The sequence below is a fragment of the Carettochelys insculpta genome, chromosome 9 (assembly GCF_033958435.1).
Source record: "Carettochelys insculpta isolate YL-2023 chromosome 9, ASM3395843v1, whole genome shotgun sequence".
NCBI classification, from domain to species: Eukaryota; Metazoa; Chordata; order Testudines; family Carettochelyidae; genus Carettochelys; species Carettochelys insculpta.
Window position 1 is genome coordinate 48,419,790 of NC_134145.1, and position 23,844 is coordinate 48,443,633.

Consider the following 23,844-nt stretch of genomic DNA (forward strand, 5'->3'; position numbering starts at 1 on the left):
ATTTAAAGGATAGGTTACAAACCACTGTTAATAACTCCGCAATTTCACATTTGAGTTCTTTCAGAACCCTTGGGTGAATGCCATCTGGTCCTGGAGACTTGCTACTATTCAGCTTATCAATTAACTCCAAAACCTCCTCTAATGTCACTTCAATCTGAGTGAGTTCCTCAGATTTGTCACCTAAAAAGGCTGGCTCAGATTTAGGAACCTGTGTAACATCCTCAGCCGTGAAGACCGAAGCAAAGAAATCATTTAATCGCTCCGCAATGGCACTGTCTTCCTTGATCGCTCCTTTTATATCTTTATCGTCCAATGGCCCCACTGCTTTTTTAGCGGGCTTCCTGCTTCTAATGTATTTAAAAAACATTTTACTATCATTTTTTGAATTTTTGGCTAGCTGTTCCTCAAAATCTTTTTTGGCTTTTCTTACTACATTATGACAGTTAATTTGGGAGTGTTTATGTTCCTTTCTATTTTCCTCACTAGGATTTGACTTCCACTTTTTAAAAGCTGCCCTTTAATATGTTTAACCATATCAAAATAATTCGTTTTTTTCTGGGTCTCCAGAATATTTAATATTTGGTGGAGAAGTCCAATTTGTGTCAATTCATTTAATATTCATTCACCTTTATGTAAAAATCACACACTGTAGTAGGTGTTATTTGGCATTAATAAAAAATTTAAGCATCTATTGATCAAAACTAATAATTAGCAATTCCAATTAGATTTAAATAAATAAAAGCCTGAAACTAGAAATTATTCTTAAGTTAGTCAATAAGATTGACTGTTCTTTCTATAAAAAGGTCTCTTTAAAATCGTCTGTTTGAGCCTTTCCTTTTCAAATCGTACCCTTCATTGCATTTCTAACAACTTATGCTTGCTGTGTTGCATCTCATTAGTATCAGTAAAGTAAAAGTCCTCCTTTCCTTGTCTTCCCTACAATAGGCAAACTCATTATAAAAAATGGTTGTAGTACATCAGCTCCCTCAAGAGGTAGGACTACAGAACGTTACAAAATTGCTTAACTTAGAATTCAATGGACTCTTAGTTTTTTGCTTGATTATTTATTAAATCTGATAATGTCAAAACTTACTGAAAACAGTCACAGTAGGCTGGAAGTGATTCAGTGCAACTTTTAATTTTACTGAAAGAAATAGTATAAATAACACTGCCAGGTGAAATTATATTTTATTTCACAAAAGCACATTTAAAAATGTGTTTTCTCTCTAAGCGAACCATAGCAATTCATGTAACAAAATTGGAGGGGCACATACTCTCTTGTGGCTGAATTTCTCATATTTCTAAAATTTGCACTGTTTTCTTTATCAAATTGTCTTTCATTCTAAATCATTTTTAAAGATGGGGTTGTTTGACTGTTGATATTGAGATATTTTCCTGTTTATCTGGTTCCTGTTTCTATAGTGTTACCACAGTCCAATAATAAACTTTCTTATATGGAATTTAAATCTCCAGAATTATTATTATAGGTAGCAGGCTGTCTGATGTAATGGTCTGAACTAAATAGTAGGGTTGAGCGCTCATATTTTTGCAGCCCATGCAGTTAAAGCCAATGGGAAGTTTTTTGTAAAAGAAATTCAGTATTAATAACAGATTCATAGAACACTATAACTGGAAGGGACCTTGAGAGGTCATTAAGTCCGGTCCCCTGTCCTCTTCGCAGTACTAAGCACCCTCTAGACCAACCCGGATATATGTCTATCTAACCTGCTCTGAATAGGCTCATAACAGGCCCATGTCTGACAGATCCTGAATAAAACAAGTTGGTCACTTTAGTGCAGACTCTAGAATAATCGCTGAAATTAAATTCACTGGCACAGGGCCCAGTAATGACCCTTCGATCAGGTGGAAGATGAGTGCAGGGTGGCATGGGAAAATAGGGGATGATGCAAGGGGATGAGGAAGTGAAGCACTACTTATGTCTTAGAACAGGGGTGGGGCTTGTCTGGCTCGTCTGGATCCAGACCCCAAAGCTCAGGGCTCTGCTCCATGGCATGCAGCCTGTGGCAGGTTTGGAGCCATGAGCCTCGCAGGATAGATCAGGGAAGCTGGGAGCAGATTCAGGCTGCAAGTTTTGCTGGCCCAGAAGTGGGTCTGGGCTCCGCTGCCACTCATTGCTGTTTTCCCAGCTAGGGCAAGAGGAAGGGGAGCAGCAGCTGCCTTTGAAGCCTGTCTGGAGTCTGTATACTGCCGCTCTGATTGGGTGGGATGGAGGACAGTGCCTTGGGGTCAGGGGGTGCAGATCCATGTGCATGCAGGGGTGAGTAAGTAAGTGCACCTGAGTTCCCCTGACCCCATGTCCTCAGACAGATCCTGTGCTCCCTCCCATGCAGACCTCCCTCTTACTTCCTTTCCGCATCCTCCCTCCCGTGCCAGCTCCCCACCCACACTCTGGTACTGCTCCCTCAGACCCTTCACCCCCACCTTGTCCCCTCCCTTCCAGACCCCAAAACCTCCTGCACCCTTCCTCACATATAAACCCACACCCCCAGCCTGCTCCTCCACCCCTTTCCTACACCCAGACTCAACTCTCAGCCTGCTCCTGCACCCCACTCCAGACCCAGATCACCCACTCACAACCCACAACTGCAACCTCCCTCCCATAGGCCATAGTCAGAGATCACATCAGCAAGGGGATTTTTTTGCTTCACACTTGGGTAACCTCAACTGATTTGTCTACAGGTCAGTGGCTCCCAACCTGAAAAAAAGGTCTTAGAACAACAGCCAAAATTGAGGGGGGGTCCTCAGTTCTGTTGCCATTGTTGCTCCTATATAACCTGATCTGAAGCACAGCTTCTCTCTTTGATGTTTTGCTATCAGATACTGCAAATATAACTCACAGAGAAATCAGATGGTTAGTTTCACTCATTTGTTAACCCAAGAATACTGGGGGAGAGAAGAGAAGAAAAGAAACAAAACAGAATACTATCATAATGCAAGAGAGACTTAGCAGAAGTACTGCAGATAAGAACAATTAAGAGCATGAACAGCAATTTATTTTGTGCTTAGATGCAGTTAGTAATAGAGCTGATTAAACCCTGAAGCATCATTTGTAAATATCTTACAAATTCTTACAAACTCCAAACATCTTACTAATTCTACTTTTTTTTTATTTGACCACGTACAAATTCAAATGATTATGTTTGTAGTCACAATGTGAGGAATGGCTGTTCTTTCTTCAAAATGCCATATTTGCATACAAACAAAGATTAATGTGTTGAAAAATATGTGTTTGAATTGGTATTTGCTATTGTCCTGTTTAAAAAGTCTCATTTATGTAGGTCAGGGAGCAGAAAAAACACCATGTGTGAAATCCTAGCATCATTTAATTGTCTATAAAAATGTCCATTGACATTTCTTTCCAAGTGTCTCAAGTGACCACTTCCACAGCCAGGGATAACGTCTAGGGATCAGCTAAGTTTACAGTTTGGCCATGTCTACACTACTGATTTTTGTTGACAAAACTTGGGTTTTGTTGACAAAACACAAGGATCATCCACACTACAAATGGATTCTGTCAAGAAACTGTTGACAGAATGAAGCAGTTGTCTCAACAGAGTTCTGTCGCTCGCATTCAAGGCATGAAGCTTGTGTTGACAGACTGTGGATAAAAAAAATGGTGCAGATGTTCCAGGGCGGGATGGTGGTGGTGTGGGCTGATGCTCTGTCAACAGAGACGGCTTCTGGTTTACCGGCAAGACTGTTTGCAGATCTTCTGGTTGGCTGTTCTGTTGACAGAGGGCTGGGCAGCTTGCCCACTCTCTGGCGACAGAAGCTGTTGACAGGGAGAGCCTCTGTTAGGTGTGGATGCATTCTTTCAACAGAGGTTCTGACAGGAATAAGTCCTGACAGCAACTTCTGTTGATAAAACTCTATAATGTAGAGCCAGCCTTCATGTTCAAGCCAGACTTAAAAAAAAAGTCCAAAGTTTCTGTCAAACTAGCCAGTAAACAGCTTCAACATGCAGTCTTGTACATACCAAAATTGGATTATAAACAAGGAAAAAGGGTAAGTTTGTAATGAATATTGCATAGTTTGTCACCTCTTATGAATCCAACTGGTTTCTGACTATCCCAAACGTTTAAAAAATCTACCCAAAATTAAAGTCTTAGGATACGTCTACATGGGCAGCCTCTGTCAATAAAACTGGGCTTTTGTTGAAAAAACTCGGTTTAGCATCTACATGGCTGAAGCGCTCTTTTGAGAGTTTTTTGACAAAACTCAGCTGTTCAGCTAGCAGTGTTATACCTCTCCCTAATCAGGTATAATGCCTCTGTCGACGGTGTTTTGTTGACAGAATGCCTGTGTAGATACTTCTGTCGAAAGAGATGGCTTCCAGTGCCCTGGGCAGCCCTGTTTGCCAAGCTTCCAGTCAGCCATTCAGCCAAGAGAGGGCAGGACAGTCCAGCTGCTCCCTGTCAACAGAGTGGCTTGCTCTTTCAAGTTGCTTTTATGTGTAGATGCGATCTGTCAATGGAGGTAATGCCGAGGTTTCTCTGTTGACAGAGGCTGCGTGTGTAGGCATCGCCACATGTTGCAACAGCATGTACAAAAATAATTGTTGTTTATCACAAGCTTATTTATCTTTCCACAAGAAAAATACAAAGTTTTTAAACATGCGTATGTGTAAATGAAATGCATCTTCATTTCTGATTTCTCCACCAAAGTTTCTAAATAATGTAGAGTCACATCAAACTGTCACTGAAGTTAATGGGAGTTTTTCCATTGACATCAATGTGAATTGACCTGGGCCTCTTTATGAACACACTTAGGCTGTGGCTACCTTACCCTTCCCATTCAGAAGGGGCATGTAAATTAGGGCCATTCAAAAATGCAAATGAGGCACTGGGAAGACAGGTGGTTTTGAAATCGGAGCACCCTTTTGAAGGAACCCTGGCTACACGGCTATTTTTGGTTCAAAAGCAGCACTTTTGACAGGCCAGATGACCACTATTATGCATATGAGGCACTGAATATTCTTATCAGTGCCTCATTTGCATTTTCTAATTGACCTAATTTACATTCCCCTTCCTAAAGGGAGAGGTAGTGTAGCCATGGCTTGAGGCTATGTCTACACAATAGCCCTATTTCGAAATCAGATATTTCAAAATAGCTATTTTGAAATAACACAAGCACACACACAAAGCATTTTGAAATAACACCCATCTATTTCGAATAGCATTTCCAGGTCCATAGTGCTATTTCAATATAGTGTGTTTGGAGCCCATGAAGGCTGTGTCTACACTGGCACAAATCTTTGAAATAGCTATGCTAATGGCCTTTTCGAAGATTACTAATGAGGCACTGATTTGAATATTCAGCAGCTCATTAGCATTAGCACACTTCCAGCAGCAGCACTTCGAAAGCGCTGCTTTCGGACACCCGCGGCTCGGCACGGCTACATGGGAGTCCTTTTCAAAAGGACACCGCACATTTCGAAATCCCCTTATTCCTCTCAGCTGAGCTGTATATATATATATGAGCTATATGTGTATATATATATATATATATATATATAGTACATTAATATAACATGAGTTGGTAGATACTGATACATGTTCCCTCTCAGAGGTGTCCTCTTTTTTGAAAGTTCAAATATAGTAACCCCATGGATAGATTTTAACTGAATAAAAACGCAGTCTGGTACTGGAACTTATTATAGAATAAACATTGGAAAATAATAGAATTTCTGAATTGATCAACTTCATCTGATCTTTGCAGAACAGTACCCTGGGAAGCTTTTAGACATCTAACTGTACTCAAACAGACTTCAACCAGGTGAAAACATTTTATTTTAGGGGGGAAAAGTAAAATATAGCACTTCTTTATTCTACAATTACTTGTCTAGCTTCATTATTCTACTATCTCATAACATCTATCTCATAATATTCTGTCTGCCTGTAACAATACATCAAAATGGTTAAATTATTTTCTGTACTACTTTTATACCAGTTTAACATTACATTAATTTTCCAGAACATACATCTGGAACTATAACCCCTCACTTATGACACAAAATCTTCTCCGTCTATGAAGAAAAATTATGAATGCTGTAGGGGAAGTGATTATTAATGGAATAAGTCACCTTTCAGCTTTAAATAACTGTATCACTGACATAGATTAATTTCCGGGTGTCACGGTCTTCAGAAACCATAGATTTCAATTTGGTTTCATATTTCTGAGTGTCATCAGTCCCCAAAGTAAGACAGAGACAGAAATTATCCAGCTGTAATTGTTAGTGTCATAGGCACTGTGAGGAAAAGAATTAAAAAAAACATTTTTTTTGAAGCATGCTAATTTTGTCCCCTTGCTGATAACTCTATTTCCTGCCTCTGAGATTGTGCTCTTCAGAGCATCAAGAATGGAAAGAAGACCAAAAACATTTTGGAGCAGACATAAAATCAATACAACAATTGGTAGTGACACATGTTTCATAAAGAGATTTGCAGTGAGGCAAGACAGCAAATAAAAGTGGATTGTTGTTACCTGTCCTAAAGACACACATTTAATGATTAGCTGTAATAGAAATATTTAACATGAATCAGATTAAGTTTTAATTGACTAGAGCAACGTGGAAAGGTCACAATCATGCAAAGAAGAGCGAGCAAACTCTCCTGGTATTTGTAACTGAGCAGAAACAATAAATATATACTTCCCATGAGTCTCCCAAGCGGCTCCCTTTGAAACAGCTAACACTCTTCCTTTTCTCAAAACTTTGCAAATTTTAAAATACTTGAGAAAGTGTAAAATATTGTTAATAACTGTTACAAGATGTCAAGTATCGGAGGGGTAGTCGTGTTAGTCTGGATCTGTAACAGCAACAAAGGGTCCTGTGGCACCTTATAGACTAACAGAAAAGTTTTGAGCATGAGCTTTCATGAGCACAGACTCTGATGAAGTGAGTCTGTGCTCACGAAAGCTCATGCTCAAAACTTTTCTGTTAGTCTATAAGGTGCCACAGGACCCTTCATTGCTGTTACAAGATGAAGTATCAAATATAAAATTGAATACCTACAAATGTCCAATTACTCAATGAACATTCTTCAATTGTTCTGAATAAAGCAGCAGGTTTTGCCATACAAGAAATGTCATGGTAAAGTTCCCACTCCTCCCCCAAAAAAGGAAATTATGTATAATATCCCTAGCATCTACTAAAGTGGTAAATGCACTTGGACTGTCTTCATCTACTTGGTTATTTCATGTACAAAAGAACACACAATCTTTTGTTTTACAAAATTATCAAGAGTGTTCTCAGTTTTATGCTGCAATAAGAGTCACTGTGCTGCAAGCCAAAAGCAAAGTGTGAGAAGTCCATTTAGAGACCTGAATATGTTTAAGGTGGAGAGAAAGCAGTAGCGGTGAAAGTAGAGCAGTGGCCAGAACAGGTGTTTATACCAGGGAGTTCTTGGTGAGTATCAGATGGAGATTTGATGTAGTGAAATCCCTGACTTTCATAAATCAGACCATGACTAGAGAGAGACACTGAAGTAATGCCAGGCAGGAAAGGATGCATTTAATTTGGGCAGAGTGGGGGAGTGTGTGTTTGTGTGTGTGTGTGTGTGCAGGGCGCTGTGGCTAGAACATGCTACATATTCTGGTTGTGTCCAGTGACCTCAATAAATAATTCTGTCCATTCATCAAAACAACGTTATCTCTTTAGCTTCAGAGATACTATATCTGGAAGAAAGTCATGGGGTTAGGAAGATTTAGAAAAAAGCCTTGTGAATGTGTGCAGGGCTATTTGAAGAAGTTTAGAAGGCTGTTGTAGGCCGTGTCTACATGAACCCCAAACTTCGAAATGGCCACGCAAATGGCCATTTCGAAGTTTACTAATGAAGTGCTGAAATGCATATTGAGCGCTTTATTAGCATGCGGGCGGCAGCCGCACTTCGAAATTGACACGCCTCACCGCTGCACGTCTCATCCCGACAGGGCTCCTTTTCAAAAGGACCCCACCTACTTCGAAGTCCCCTTATTCCCATCAGCTGATGAGGCGCATCAATTTCGAAGTGCGGCTGCCTCCCGCATGCTAATAAAGCGCTGAATATGCATTTCAGCGCTTCATTAGTAAACTTCGAAATGGCCATTTGTGTGGCCATTTCGAAGTTTGGGGCTCGTGTAGATGTAGCCGTAAAGAGCAGGAAATTGTTAAGTCAAAAAGGGTGGATGGACAAAGAAGGCTAGAGAAAGTTAGGCATAGTCTAAAATCTGTGGCAAAATCACCCTAAGTTATACCAGTTCACTTCTGGGAATAACATAACTGAAGTTAACATAGTTTAAGTCAACTTACTGCAGTGTTTGTGCTAAATCAACTCTGCTGCACTGATTGCAGCCATGCTGATCTCCTGGTAAATGCAGAAAGCTATGGAAGTAGGAAGATTAGACCAAAGTCCATCAGAGATACATACAGATTAAAGCATCAACTTTACAACTGAAGTTGAATAATTTTTCTGCTGTATAACGGGAACATAGGAAATGTGAACATCTCTAATCAAATACTGTTCCTTAACTTTGTGTGTGTGCGTGTGTGTGCGCGCACGTATGCGAGTGCTGGGGTGGGGATTACATGGGTCCAAAATTCAAAGTTTACATATAAAAGAAAAATTACAAAAATCACTGTAATGCAGGGCAGGTTAATAATTACTTAGTATTTTTATGATTGTTATGTTTGCATGATATCCAATGTCATGAATGCAATGTCGTGAATATTTCATCTGAAAAAATTAAACATGACAGCAAAGTGAAATAGACATTCATTCAGAAATGCAGTCTCTGAATCAAGGAGGTAAATTGTTGATGGACTCATTCAGTTGATTAGAATATTGAATTATATGCACTTTTAAATTGCGTGGGACCACCATTATGCTAATGAGGCATTGCATATTCATGGCAGCGCCTCATTAGCATCTGCTGAAATCCACCATTACCATGCCCCTTCTGAAAGGAGAGGGCTAGTTTAGACATGGCCATGGAGTATGTGGGGGCGGGGAGCAGGGTGTGTGCATGTGTATTTTGTGTATGTGAGGGAACTGCTAGCCTGTCTAAGCCTACAGGTGTATGTGTGAGCTGAGTGTGTGTCCACAGTGTGAGTGTATGAGGGATCTGGGAGCTCCCGCATTTGGGTTGGGAAGGGTGTGTCTGCTGTGTGTGTAAGATGACAGAGTATGCATGTGAAGGGTGTGGAAGTTTGTGTATATTAATAGACCCCCAACTTCTGCGTACATTGCATTCCTGGGAAACCTTGTGTAAGTCAAAATCCACACAACTTGAGTAACAGAAAGGTGGGAGTTGCTTTCCTTAGACCTAGTATCTATGAAACCAAATGCACTGAAGTAAAACTTTTTTTAAAACAATATGTATTATATTATAAAACATTGTGAACTTATTTATTCAACTCTATTATAAGAAACACACACAAAAATGCAAAACAAACTATAAGAAATGCACACAAAACACACCAAATAAATGTACTGCACTGTGCAGAAAAATCTTCAGTCCATTCTGTACTCTGTGTAAGCTGGCTCTTCCTTTGAAGTGCAGGGCTGAGGGTCAATTGATTAAATTGAGCTAGTGTTATCCTTCTTCCTTAAAATCTTGTCCAATGAAGACTGCCCCAAGTTGTACTCATTCTGTAAAGCTCTACATAGCAAGCGTTGGCTTCTTTCATCAGTCAGTCTCACTTAGCACTTCTTGGGGTCAATTTGGTCAAAGAAGGCTAGGTAACCATCTAACAGGTTGAACATATCAAACATGCCTTTCATATTGAGAATTCAGTGGGAGGGCTCTGCATTTTCTTTTGTGGGCTCTTCCTTTTCATGGCACTCCTTATCCAGCTCAAGAAGATCCTCGTAGGAGAGTTCTTCCATATGGGAATCTACCAGCTCAGCCTCATTTCCTTCATCAACCTACTCAAAGCCAACATTTTTAGCCAGCTCTTCAATCTCATACCTTGAAGCACCGATAGATTCATTAGCAACAAAGCCTTGTAAATCATTCACAACTTCAGGCCAGATATTTTTCCAGACTCCATTAACACACTTCTGTGTAACATTATTCCGATGATGTCTATGGCCATCTTTATGTTAAATTTCTTCCAAAATTATTTGGCATTTGTCTTGTCATTTGACTCTGTCTCACTGATAAGCATTTGGAACATCCTCCATAGATAATAGCTCTTTAGAAGCTCACATAATGCCCTGATCCATGGGCTACATCAGCAACATTGTGTTCACTAGCAGGAACACCACCTTAAAATGTTCTCACAGAGGTCACTAGGGCTTGGGAGGTGTCCTAGTGCATTATCAAGAAGCACTAGAATTTTGAAAGGCATGTTTTGCCTGTCACAATAAGCCCTCAATTCCAAATACAGCAGACTGGAAAAATATTCTTCACACAACGACTCAATAGCTCATCCGTTCCGGTTAGCTTTCCAGTGCATGGGCAAGTGTCCCTCTGAATACCCCTTAAACACCATGGTTGTGTCTACACTAGCCCAAATCTTCAAAATGACCATGCAACTGGCTATTTCGAAGATTACTAATGAGGTGCGGAAATGCATATTCAGCACCTCATTAGCATGCCACTAGCTGCGGCTCTTCGAAATTGCTACTTTTTGATGCCGTGCAGCTCGTCCAGATGGGGGTCCTTTTCAAAAGGACCCTGGGAACTTTGAAATCCTATCTGCTGATAGGAATAAGGGGATTTCGAAGTTCCTGGGGTCCTTTCAAAAAGTACCCCCCATGTAGACGAGCTGTGTGGCAGCGAAAAGCAGCAATTTTGAAGAGCCATGGCTGATGGCATGCTAATGAGGTGCTCAATATGCATATCAGTGCCTCATTAGTAATCTTCAAAATGGCCATTTGCATGGCCATTTTGAAGATTTGTGCTAGTGTAGATGTAGCCCATCAGGGTTTTCAGAGTGGCAAACCATCAGTGGTTTCAGCTTGAAGTCACCTGCTGCACCAAGCAGCAGTGTTCAGTGAACCTTTGTAGCCTTGAATTCTGAGGCAGTTTTCTCTTCAACTGGTATAAATGTTTGACTTGGCATCTCTTTCCAGAAGAGTCCAGTTTTGTCCAAGTTAAATACTTGCCTCAGATCATAGCTTCTCTCCTCAATGGCACCTTTTAGAATCGAAGTAAATTTATGTTGGCCTCTGAGGATAGGACAAGGAGCAATGGGCTTAAACTGCAGAAGGGAGGTTTAGGTTGAACATTAGGAAAAGCTTTCTAACTCTCACGGTGGCGGAACACTGAAATAAATTGCCTAGAGATGTTGCAAAATTTCCATCACTGGAGATATTTAGGAGCAGATTAGATAGAGATCTATCAGGGATGGTTTCTACGGTGCTTTGTCCTTCTGTGGATGCAGGGGACTGGACTCAATGACCTCTTGAGGTCCCTTCCAGTTCCAGTGTTCTATGATTATATCTAAAGCACTTAGCAGCAGCCGCTGCTTCGCCTGTCACTTTGAGATTGTGAAATCCACAACATGCTTTAAATCTTTCAAACCATCCGGCACTTACACTAAATTGTTTGGCTTCAGGATGATCACATTTTAACAATTTGTGAATGCTGTGAGCCTGTTTGATTCATGTGGGTTAAAAGTGGCACATTTTCCTGATTTTGATGCTCAATCCGCATAGTCAACATATGTTCCATTTTCTCCATGGTAGCTGACCTAGTTAATGTAACACAGGCAGTAGATAAACATGCAGCACTCTTACAAGGCTCCTTAATTTTCTCTGCATTGTCCCTAATTGTGTGGAGTGTTGATTCGCTCAGCCCAGTAATATGCTTAATTTCCTCTATATTTTCCCCTCTTTTACAAAGCTTCACAACTTCAAGTTTTTCTTCCAAAGTTACACCTTTAGTTTTCAGAGGCAGAAGCCTGCATAGATTCACTATCTCTATTAGATGCTCAATTAAAATTCACTGTAGCATTACGGAACTCTAAAATGAGAGTGTTAAAAGTTCTGTTACCACAATGGTGGCACAGAGACTAAGCCAACCTCCAGCATCCCCTTTGTGGATCCAAGGAGCACATAACTCTAGTTGCAAAGAGTTCGAGTATATACACCAATTACACCCATCTTGGGGTGTACTGTTCAATTTGAGTGTTAATATATTGATTTGTGTTACCTCAAAATATGCGCAAGTCGAATACATGTATGTCAGAGGTTTACTGAATATCTTTTTTCTTTTATAGATTTTATTTATTCTATTTTCATCTTCTCAAACCTGTATCACTTTTACAGTTTTTTTAATGATTCAAAATCACACATTTTAATCACACAATTCTTCATTAAAAGAAACAAAATATTTGTACATTAGGGCTGGGTCTACACTAGCACCGCCCTTTCGAAAGAAGGATGCTAATGAGACACTTCAGGATGTGCCAAGGAGACACTGCAATGAATATGCATCGCTTCATTAGTATAATGGCAGCTGCGGCACTTTGAAAGTTCAACTTTTGATTGCACATGGGTCGTCTCCATGGGGTCCTTTTTGAAAGGACCCCGCACACTTTGAAATCCCCTTATTATTTGGTTATATGCTGTTGTTCATGGTGGAGGATGCTGCCCACCCCCTAATGGCCTGGCCCTAACCGGACATCTGGCCCTGAGCCAGGAACTCTTTACTGCCCACCTCAACCAGGCATGGAACCAGGTGAAGCGTGCCTTCAACATCTGAAGGGATGGCTTAGGTGTCTCCTTCACCCAGCTGGACATAGGGGATCACAATGTCTCCCAAGTTGTGGGGATGTGCTATGCCCTTCACAACATAGTGGAGTGGAGTGCAGTGGGGAAGCCTTCTTCCCAGGGTTGGGGGCAGACGCCAGCCATGGCTACAAACAGTTGGGCACAGCTCCCATCCACCAAGCTCATCAGGACAGGCTGCAGATTCACAAAGCCCTGAGGGAGAGCTTTTCCTGCAGCCCCCCAATGATCTTCTCGAGGACACTCCCAGGTGGGCCTGGGGCTCGCAGCGCTACCCCAGCTCCACAACAGCACCTACCTTTACCCCCTCATCCCTCCCTAACCCCTCCCCATTAAAGAGGGATGTGGTGGTGGTGAACATATAACTTTTAACGGAACAGTAGAAAAATGTGTAAAAGAAACATTGTCATAAAAAAAACTATTTACAAAGGGCAATAAAAGTTAACTATACACAGGGAGGTTGGGACACGGTGTGGGGGGCCATCAGAACTTGGAAGAGGGGCTTGGGACAGGATGGGAACATCAATAGAGGGAGGGAGTGGGGGGTTGCAACCCCATACGGGGAGGGACCCCCAAGCAATGCTGGCCCTGAGATCCCCTCCTGCCACAGGTTTGAGGTCCCTATCATGGCTGGCTTGAGGCTGGGAGCACAGGGAAGTATGGAACAGGTGGGACTGTGGTGGGGTTAGGTTCAGTGGTGGGAGTAGGGGTGGGACTGGGGGGGCAGGGGAGGCTGGGGGGCAGGGAGGGCTGGCATGGCAAGGGAGTCTGGGAGTTGGAGGTGCTAGGGGAGCAGGGAGGGCTAGCATGTCAGGTGGGCCTTGGGGGAAGGAGGGGTAGTTATGGCCATCAGCCACCGTGCAAGTTCCAGCACCCATGGGAATATGGCCAGTGGTGTATGATCCATGGAGTACTCACCAGAGGGTCTCTCAAAGTGGTCCAGAGTTGCTGTGGATGCCACATCACTGGGGGGGCCTGGGTCCAAGGCAATGACCATCATGCCCTGGCTGGAATCGGGGTCTGACTTGAGTTCTGGCTGTGCCTCCAGCAGGGTCCCCAGCTGCTCCTGATCCAGCTTTGGTGGTGGTTGGGGGGCCACGTCAACTGTGCGTTGGGAGTGCCCTCCTTGCCCACTCCCCCATAAGCTGATGGAGATCAGCAGAGAAGGTGCAGGTGGCAGGTCCTGCCCCTCACCTGCATCATGCATCCTGGGGCCAGAATTACTCCTGCCTCCACTCCTTGAACTTAGGCCACACTTGCCCTATGTTGCGGGTGGGAAGTCCTCAGTCAGCCAGGGATGTGGCAAGGTGAGGATACCATGGGACATTATGCCTGTTTGCAGAGGGGATGAGGATGATGACCTCCTTGTTCTAGAGGCTCAGGAGGTCCGGCATTTCCAGCCAAGTCCAGGATTGGGCCTGGAATTTGGTGCCCCAGGGTAGGTCCTGGGACCCCTCAGACTGCTCCTGTGAGGATCCTGGGGGGTCTCAGCATGGCTGGCTTTTGGCCATTGGGAAAAACTCAGGTCACAGGGAGTGGCTGCAATGGCGTGGGGAAGTTCAGATGGGGTGTCTGCTGCTTGCACACACTCAGCTTCCTGCTATGGGTTTTCTGGGCCTCCCTGTGCTTCTAAGAGTGGCTGGAGGCAGGGATCATAGAGCTGTGATTACAGTGATCAGGGTGCCCCCTGGCCAATAGGCCAATGTCATGGAGGACTTATCTGTTGACAAAAGGCCTCCCAAACCAAAATATCCACACTGCCTTTCTGTTGTTGGATTCTGTTGAGAAAGGCATTCTGCTTCATGGGGGAGAGGCAGAAGTCTGTCAATGAAAGTGCCACATTCAGTCAATTAACTGTAGATGGAACATATTTGTAGTGTGGATACTCCATGAGTTTTGTCTACAAAATGCCAGTTCTGTTGACCAAAACTCATTAGTGTAGACATAGCTTATATGAGGTGAGTTACCCTGTTCACTGGACTCGCACCACTAATTCCTTTGAAAAAAATATTAATCATCTTTAATGAAGATCAAATTCAAGCTCTTGCAGAATCTGAATGGTCTACTTCTATTAATATCAATAATATATCTCTTCCAATTAATGTATTTACTATGCCTGAATTATTGGAAATTCATGTTGTCTGTGCTCTTCACTGTCAAGAAAAAGTGTAGAAACACTTAATATACCCATTACTTTAGAGAAGAAAATGTTTCTTAATCCATGTAAATTAATATCTGATCATCCTTGCTACTCAGCGAATATTTTTCAGTTTAGCTCATGTGGCCTATCTACTAGATATCTGTAGCAACTATTGCCAGTAGATGCTGCTGTGGTTAATAAAGTGTTTTTACATCAAAGTTTAAAATTCTTTATTATTATCTGTGCATTTCAGGGAAGGCCAACAATCACCAGAGCACTGGCAGAAAATGTACGGCAGATGCTCTGGTAATGAAGTGTATCACATTCAGATGGAGGACAGCACATTTTTTGCTGAATATGAAGGAAAGAGTTTTACGTATGCATCTTTCCATGCACATAAAAAGTATGTTTCAGGTTATAAATTCAGATGAATCTCCATGTATGTTGTATCATGTATTGTTCCATGTTATTACTGTCATCTTATATATTGCTTTGTTTCTCCTTTGAAATGGTTGCTGAACCTTGTAAAATTTATAGGACTTGTTTACTGAATCCAAATTGAAAACTGTTTGTGGTCTGCACGAGACGGCCTAACCTTGAGGCAAAAGGAGATTAAGAATGGGTGTCACATGTAGTCGAAAGCCACAGGAGTCATGTCCTGCCAGCTGTCATGCTCTGTCTGAAGATAATAACCATTCTCCTGCCTGAGTGTACTCCCGCTGTATGTTGCAAATACTCTGTTCAGATAGCCATCGCAGCAGACTCAGAAAAACACCAGAGCATAAAATCAGTAAATAGACAAAGCACAGTCCTAGTATTCAGAAGATTCTACCAGACCGCTAAGGCTAGGGCTACACTCATCCCTAGTTCTGGCAGCTTGATGCAAATGAGGAGTCTTGAAAATGCAAAATGGCCACCATTTGCATATCTGAGCAGCTCATTTGCATATCCATGGTAGAAAACAACCAGTGAAGATGTGATTTTGATGGCAAAAACTCCCCCTTTTGCAAGTCCCCTATGCCTGGAAAAAATCAGGGACAAGGTGCTGCTGACAAAGGGAGATTTTGTCAGCAGAGCCGTGTCTTCACTGCTTGTTTTCTGCTGAGAATATGCAACTAAGCCACTCAGATATGCAAGTGAGCATCCATTTTGCATTTTCAAGACTGCTCATTTGCATCAATCTGCCAGCACTAGAGGTAAGTGTAGCATCAGCCTAACACATGTATGTCTATTGCAATGGACAGGCTCAGGCAGTGGTGGGACATTCTGTTGCCCATAGGCCAGACAAGCACAGCCTCTCTGAGATTAATTTTTATACACAGGTACAAACAAATTACACATTGCTACTGATGTATCAGGGTGCCATAACTAGTTATCACCCTTTACATGGTGGTTCAATCAAAACCTTGCTATCTATCATGGTGTCATGACCCTATTCTGAGTTTTGATCAGTGTTATCAGTCTATCAGTGGTGAGTGTCTCTGTACCAAGCTGACTCCTAATGAGGAGTTCTATTACTATCCCTCTAGAATATATGTACAGATTATGCCTACTTTCTCTTAGGTATGAGTGTTTCTGCAATAACAGCCCTCTTCTTGCTTGCCTGTTGCTCACAGCTTAATTGTGCTTTATATTAGCAAAGTCTTGACTATTGTTCCTTAGGCCTCAGGCCTCATTCCAGGGCCGTGACATATGTTTGAAGCCCTCATCTTACTATATGACAAGCAGAAGATCATCATCTTGATACAGAGTGATCAAAAATGGACATTCAATACATCCTTCCCTAACCAATACAACTTAAAGCTCCCTCCCTAGCCCTGAATAAAATCTAGAGAACGGTTAAAATATCTTCTCTGTAGTTTCTGGGTCTTACATAGCTGTCAAAGGCTAAATATATTTTAGGTGATTCATTAGCAAAATTCACATGGCTATGATTTAGCTGTGCCAGTGCACAGAGTAGATACTTGCAAATCTTCCTTTGTCAAGAGGGAGTATGCAAGGACTTAGGTTTCTTAAATTGCTCAAAATTTCATCTTTCAACCTCATGTGTCATGAGCGTTGTATTCTACTTCCTTTAACCTCATCTTGACAAGCTTTCTGTGAAAGCGTATCTTTCTTCTGCATGACCCCACCCCTGCAGTCATCTTGTTCTTAAATGGTGCAAGTATACAACTTCCCAGGACCTTTTAAGTATTGCCTTATTTGTGACAAAATTCAAGCAATAGATAATAAGAGTATGCCATAATTTTCACTCTGAAAGGTGTTTATCCTCTCCTCAGTTGTTTTAAATGCCAGTTTTATGATTCAAGTAATGGGATTGTCATCACTACAACACTGAACACCTAAATCTTATTTATCATTCCACCACCCAGAGTCCATTTAAAATGCTGAAAGGCCACTAATGTAAGCCGAGTCTGATGTGGATGTTCTTCAGTTATTGAATCTTCTGCTTTAAATCGGTTACCCAGATAAAACTATTTACTCATTCACTGCCAGTGTCATCTTTGTGGACCACCGACAGTTTAATAGTTTGTTTTACAGGAGACACACATAGCTTTGTGGGGTTTTTTTCATCCAAGTTTTAAATTTCATGAATTCAGTAGGTTTTTATGACTTTTCCAGCATTTGTTGTAGTTGGTCATAAGTCTCTCCTAGTAAGGAAGTGTCTTCCTCATACTCAAAAGACTCTAAAGATGATGTTTAAATTTTATTAGGGAAGTCAAACTATTGAAAAAAATTAATTGTGCTTAATTTCACTGTTATAAAGTAATACAATATATTTTACATATTTTGGAGGCTGTCTACATTTTCAAATAGAGTGATTTCAACTACAACACAGTACAAAGTGTACAGTTCACTTTATTTTTGATTATAAGTATTTCTTCTGTAAAAAGCAATAAAAATTATTTTTCAATTAATCAAGCACTATAGTGCATTTTCTCTATATGAAAATTGAACTTGCAAATATAAAAATAACTTCATGCAAAATAAAAAAAGTACAAAACTCTAGAGCTTACAAGTCCACTCAGTCTGACTTCTTGTTCAGCCAATCACTCAAATGTTTGATTACAATTTGCAGGAGATAATGCTTGCTGTTTGCTTCTTCTTCACAATGTAACCTGAAATTGAGAACAGGCAATTGAGAACATGTTGTAGCCAATGTTGGAAAATATTTATGTGATAGATTCACTACATATTTATATGTCCCTTCATGCTTTAATGACAATTCCAGAGGATATTTTTCTATGCTAATAATGTGTTCTTCTTGATAATGATGCAAATCAGTGCTGACTGATGCATCTTCATTTTCAGCATCTGTGTCAGCTGCTACTAGCAGAATCTTGAGTTTGTTTTCCTTCTGTGGTTCTGGTTCTTTAGTTTCCACATATGAATTTTGCTCTTTTAAGACTTTTCAAAGCATGCACCATGCCTTGTACTTTACAGATTTTGGATGGCACATCAGATTTAAAACCTGGCTGTTCTAGTTATCTTTAGCAATCTCAAATTAGTATGTTTTGCACATTTTATCAAATATACTGTGAAAGTATTCTTAAAATGAACATGTGCTGGCTTATTATTCAAAACTGCTATAACATGAAATATATAGTAGAATGGGTTAAACATGGCAGGAAACGTAATTCTCCCTCAAGAAGTTTAGCATCAAATTTATGTTTTATTTATTTTAATGCATCTTTTTTTAAAGAGCATCATCAGCATGGAAACATGTCTTTTGGAATGGTGGTTAAAGTACAAAGGGCCATACAGAAGTTTGGAATATCTGGCAGTAAATAACTTGCAATGCCAGCGACAAAAGTGCCAGGCAAACACCTGTTCTCACTTTCTGGTGACATTTTAAATCAGAAAAAGGCAGCTGTAGTTACCATCAACGTAAACAAATTTGTTTGTCTTAAAGATTTGCAGAACAAGAAGTAGTGCTGAGTAGATTTAGAGGCACTAAAGTTTTACATTGTTTTGGTCTTGAATGCAATTATGTAATCAAAAAAAAAAAACCCAAAACCTCCAGTTATAAGTTACACTTACATAGTAAAGAGATTGTACATCAGTGCTTGTTTGAGGTTAATTGAAAAATATTGTTGCTTTTGTTTTTCATTTTTGCAGTGAATATAGTTAGATGAAATAATATAAAGTGAGCACTGTACACTTCGTAGTCTGTGTTGTAACGGAAATCAGTGTTGACAATGTAGAAAAATGTTCACAAATATTTTAAAAATGCCAGTAGTTATTCTGTTTTAACAGTGTGATTAATATGTGATTAACTCAAAAATGTGATTAAAATATCAAGAGTAAACTGAAGTTAATTGACAGCCCTAAATTTCATGCTTCCTACGTTGAATTTATTCTGCTTTGTCAGCAGATAGTCCATTGGAATATTATGTAATGTACTTAATGGCAAATCCACAATTCTGTTAAAAACATGTCTAATATAACCATTGCCCCTTACACAGTTAGGGGAATTACACTTAAGTTCCTCCACCAGGCACCCAATACTGATAGAGCGGTGTCTAAGATGGTGTGAAGCACGGAGGCTATGCCTAGATTACAGGGCTTTATCAACAAAATGGCCCGCAGAGCATCCAGATTGCCAGAGCATCCAGTAAATCGACAGAAATGCAGTGTTTTTGTCAGCAGCCATACCCCAGTTGCCACTGCTGTAGATGGAGATCTATTGACAAATCACCAGCATGGACATTCTGGTGGGCCTTCTGTTGCCAGGTGCCCTGGTAGACACCCTGTCCACAGCATGCAGTGCTCTATGGTTCCTGCCTCTGGCAATTCTTAAAGCCCCTGGGAGCACAGAAACCCTGTGGCAGGAAGCTGAGAACATGCTAGCAGCAGAGCAACATGGTGCTGTTTCAGTGCCCTCTCAGCTGCACCCTTGAACAACAAGCCATGGCAGAGGGCTCCTGAAACCCCCCTGGGCCTGCAAGGTACAAGCCTGAGAGGTCCCCAGAGCTACCTGAAGGCTCCTTGAGGTGAGCCCCCTCCTGGAGCAGGGTCGAGGTCCAGGCCCTTTTGGACCTGTGCTGAGAGGAGGACACCCTGCAGGACCCCAAGGTCAAGGAGGCGTAATGTGATGATCTACATGTGGATGGCCACTGCCCTCGCCAAATGAGGCCACCTCCCCCATCCCCATAGCATGGACCAGGTCTGGGCCCAAGTGAAAGAACCAAGGCAGGGCTATGTCCAGGCCCTGGATGCTGTCTGACGCTCCAGGGGCAGGACCTGGTACCTGCCCCTACCACTGGGAGCTACCTGAGTGTTCTCCCCCTGTAAGTTGCAGGTACTCTGTGCAGGCACCCATCTCTCAAGATTGTTGCATCTCTCATCATTGTTGCTGTTCGGGTATGATTAATGAATTCTGGAGCAAGAGGAGTTCACCTCAATTTGTATGTATCCTGAATGATTTAGTCATGGACCACATTCTGGTTTGAAAACCCAAGACTGTATTTGTTGCCCCCAGGATACCAAAATGCATATTTATGGCAATATTTGTGCTATAACTACGTAGTCATAGAAAATAATCCACATATTGGAGCAAATTCCAGTAGACACACCCCATCATCTGATCTCTCTTGTAATCTGTTCAAATTCAGTTCTGTCATGTTTGTATTTTCCAACATGGCAGTATGAAGTTGAGTAATATGCTGCATTTAGCGTCATTTAAGATGGCATAACAGCATCTTTTTTCAGCATCAGGCTTTGAATGAGCTAGGGAATATACACTAATAATTACTGCATATTCTACCTTAAACTGAAAATGGTGGCTACCAAACATGGAGAGCAAGCCTGCCAAGGTAGTATGACAGATTGCACCCAAACCAGAGCAACATCAGTGTGCTTTTCAGGTATATCACAAGAGAGCAGCAAGCAAAATATCTGACCCCGAGGAGTCAGAGTTGTATTGCCATTGTTCAAATTTCACTATGTCTCCTGCACACGGCATATATTTCAACCTCTCAGTTCTTTATCAAGGAGTCATTTTCCCCGCCACCATCTATTAATGGTCAAACCTTCCGTGATTCTGATTCTTAACACAGTCTTAGGGTCTGATTCCTTACACAGTCTTATGCCATCTGGTGACAATTTAGGCTATATGTTCAGATCTCCATAACTTCAGATGTATCCTGAGATATTTTGAGCACATTAATTTTTACAAGTTTATGGTGAGTGTGCATGGACAAATACCAGATTAACGTATATTGTCTTCGTTCTGATTTTTTTTAAAAGATTTTTGATAAAGTGAATCAGTTTATAGTATATAAACAGATTACTAGAGTTTTTTAAATATTATATGATGAATATATACATTTAATTCTGCGGTCTTATTTTTTGTAAAAATGAATTTCTTTTTAACATTATAAAATGAGAATAATAGATGCCTTTTTAATTCCTTATTTTCTCCTACTGATCAAAAGCTAGGAGTAAATTATTGGGATGAAAATCTGAAAGCAATTCCAGTAACATATGAATAATGGAACAGTTTAGTACGATTAATTAATAGAATTCCATATATCTATTGTATTCCTAGGAAGCCCTATATAAGAAATATAGGCTGTGTCTACACGTGCCCCAAACTTCGAAATGGCCATGCAAATGGCCATTTCGAAGTTTACTAATGAAGCGCTGAAATGCATATTCAGCGCTTCATTAGCATGCGGGCGGCAGCGGCGCTTCAAAATTGACGAGACTTGCCGTCGCGCGGCGCGTCCAGACGGGGCTCCTTTTTGAAAGGACGCCACCTTCTTCGAAGTCCCCTTATTCCCATGAGCTCATGGGAATACGGGGACTTCGAAGTAGGCGGGGCCCTTTCGAAAAGGAGCCCCGTCTGGACGCGCCGCGTGACGGCAAGTCTCGTCAATTTCGAAGCGCCGCTGCCGCCCGCATGCTAATGAAGTGCTGAATATGCATTTCAGCACTTCATTAGTAAACTTCGAAATGGCCATTTGCATGGCCATTTCGAAGTTTGGGGCACGTGTAGACACAGCCTAAGTGTCCCAACATCAGAATAATTCTGCTACAAAATAAGTTTTTTCAAGCACTTTGGGAGTAATTAGTCCAAAGGACTGCACTTGATCACAGATATCCTGTTTTCTGAATAATTTAATTCAATACTGTATTTTCAAATACTGGTTTTGTAAGAAAGTTCACATGCTGACTGCAGCCCATGGCTATGTCTACACAAGAGGCTTTTCCCAGCAAAACTGGAGTTTGTTGAGAAGAACTATGGAGTGTCTACACACAAAATGCGCTTTGTCAACAGTTTGTTGACAGTTTGCCGGCAAAACCCAGCACATCCATCGGCAGCGTTTTACTGCTCACTGTTCAGGTATAATGCTTCTCTCAACAGTGTTCTGTTGATAAAACAGCTGTGTAGATGCTCTGGGGACCTTTTGTTGACAGACAGGTCTTCTGGTTCACTGGGCAGCCATGTTTGCAGCGCTTCTGGTCAGCTGCTCTGTCGACAGAGGGCCTGGCAGTCTGGCTGCTCTCTGATGACAGAGCAGATTTCTCTTTCAATGTGCTTTTATGTGTAGACGCAATCTCCTGACAGAAGTTTTGCCGGGAAATCCCTTCCAACAGTAACTACTGTCAACAGGGGCTTCTCATGTAAATGTAGTCCATGAGACTCGAATAATTGTGCCCGTTACTGTAATCTGCAAGTTGCGTTCTGATGAGTTACATTAAATAAACCATCTGTGTTCCTTCTTTAATTAAGGTTTGGAGTCTGTTTGATTGGTGTTAGGAGGGAAGATAACAAAAACATTTTACTGAATCCAGGCCCTCGATATATTATGAGCTCTACAGATATATGCTTTTATATCAACATCACCAAAGAAGAAAATTCAGCTTTTAAAAAACAAGAACAGCATAGAAAAAATAATGACTCTAAGTCATTCTATCATGGACCATCTAGGTTGCCCCTGCACAGTGTAATTGCCAGCATGGGTAAGTACATGTGAATCTCACAATATTCTGATACTATAGGGGAAATAAGATCTAAAGCAAATTGCACTTAAACTGCAAAGCTATTTTAAAATACGTCCTATGCCATGGGAAATGTTTACTTTTATTAAGTTTAAATGTATATATTCCATTAAAGTTTCCAACAAATGGCACACTCTTCCAGTATACAGAAATATATAACAGACAAATCTATGCAACTGAGAATACTTGCTAACAGGTCATTTGCAAAGGAAACACGTATGTTTTTGTTTTTTTTGTAAATGCCCTGAAAGTTAAGAGCAAATCACAGGTGGTGCAAAGCATCAGTAATATCCAGTTAACAAGCCAGTGAAGAGGTCCCCCAGCACGATCAAAACACCACACCAGCTCCCTTTGTCACTCAGCAATCTAAAAGGATATGTCCAAAAGGAAGAAGGGATATAGACGGGGCAACTCAAAAGCCGCTGTGTAAAATAGGCTGTTACCCTAGCCAGTACCCGGATTAGAATGAGATCACAGAAGTAGTATAAAATCACCTGGGACATTGATTTACTTTGTCTCCACTGAATGTAGCTTGGCAGAGACCATGCCTTTATGCAGGTACTGAAAGTGTTTGATCACAAAAGGCTGCAGTCCCTTGCTACCTAAACACTTTGGCTGTGTCTACATTACAGAGGTCTGTCGATAGATGTTACCGTCGGAAGATATCTTCCAGCAAAGCTTCTGTCGACAGATCACATTCACACACAAAAGCAGATTGAAAAAGTGATTGTCTCTATTGACAGAGAGTGGCCAGACTGCCCGGCCACTCCCTCTATAGAACAGCCAACCAGAAGCTCAGCAAACAGGGCTACCCAGTGAACTGGAAGCCCTGTGTGCCAACAGAAGCCCCCCCACACACACACATCTACGTGGCTATTTTGTTGACAGAAAGTGTTGACAAAGGCATTATTCTTCATTGCAGAGGCAGAATGCTGTCGACGGAAGTGCTGAGTTTTGTCAACA

General features: G+C 41.3%; 1 protein-coding gene across 2 annotated transcripts in view; it reads left to right on the plus strand.

Moving 5' to 3' along the window:
• KCNT2 (potassium sodium-activated channel subfamily T member 2) overlaps positions 1–23,844 on the plus strand; it is a 353,293-nt gene that overhangs the window by 212,841 nt on the left and 116,608 nt on the right. For both annotated transcript variants that reach the window (XM_075002442.1, XM_075002444.1), the window contains 2 exons: positions 15,128–15,277; positions 22,613–22,842. In XM_075002442.1, coding sequence (XP_074858543.1) covers positions 15,128–15,277; positions 22,613–22,842 — 380 coding nt within the window. The remainder of the gene's footprint in view (positions 1–15,127; positions 15,278–22,612; positions 22,843–23,844) is intronic.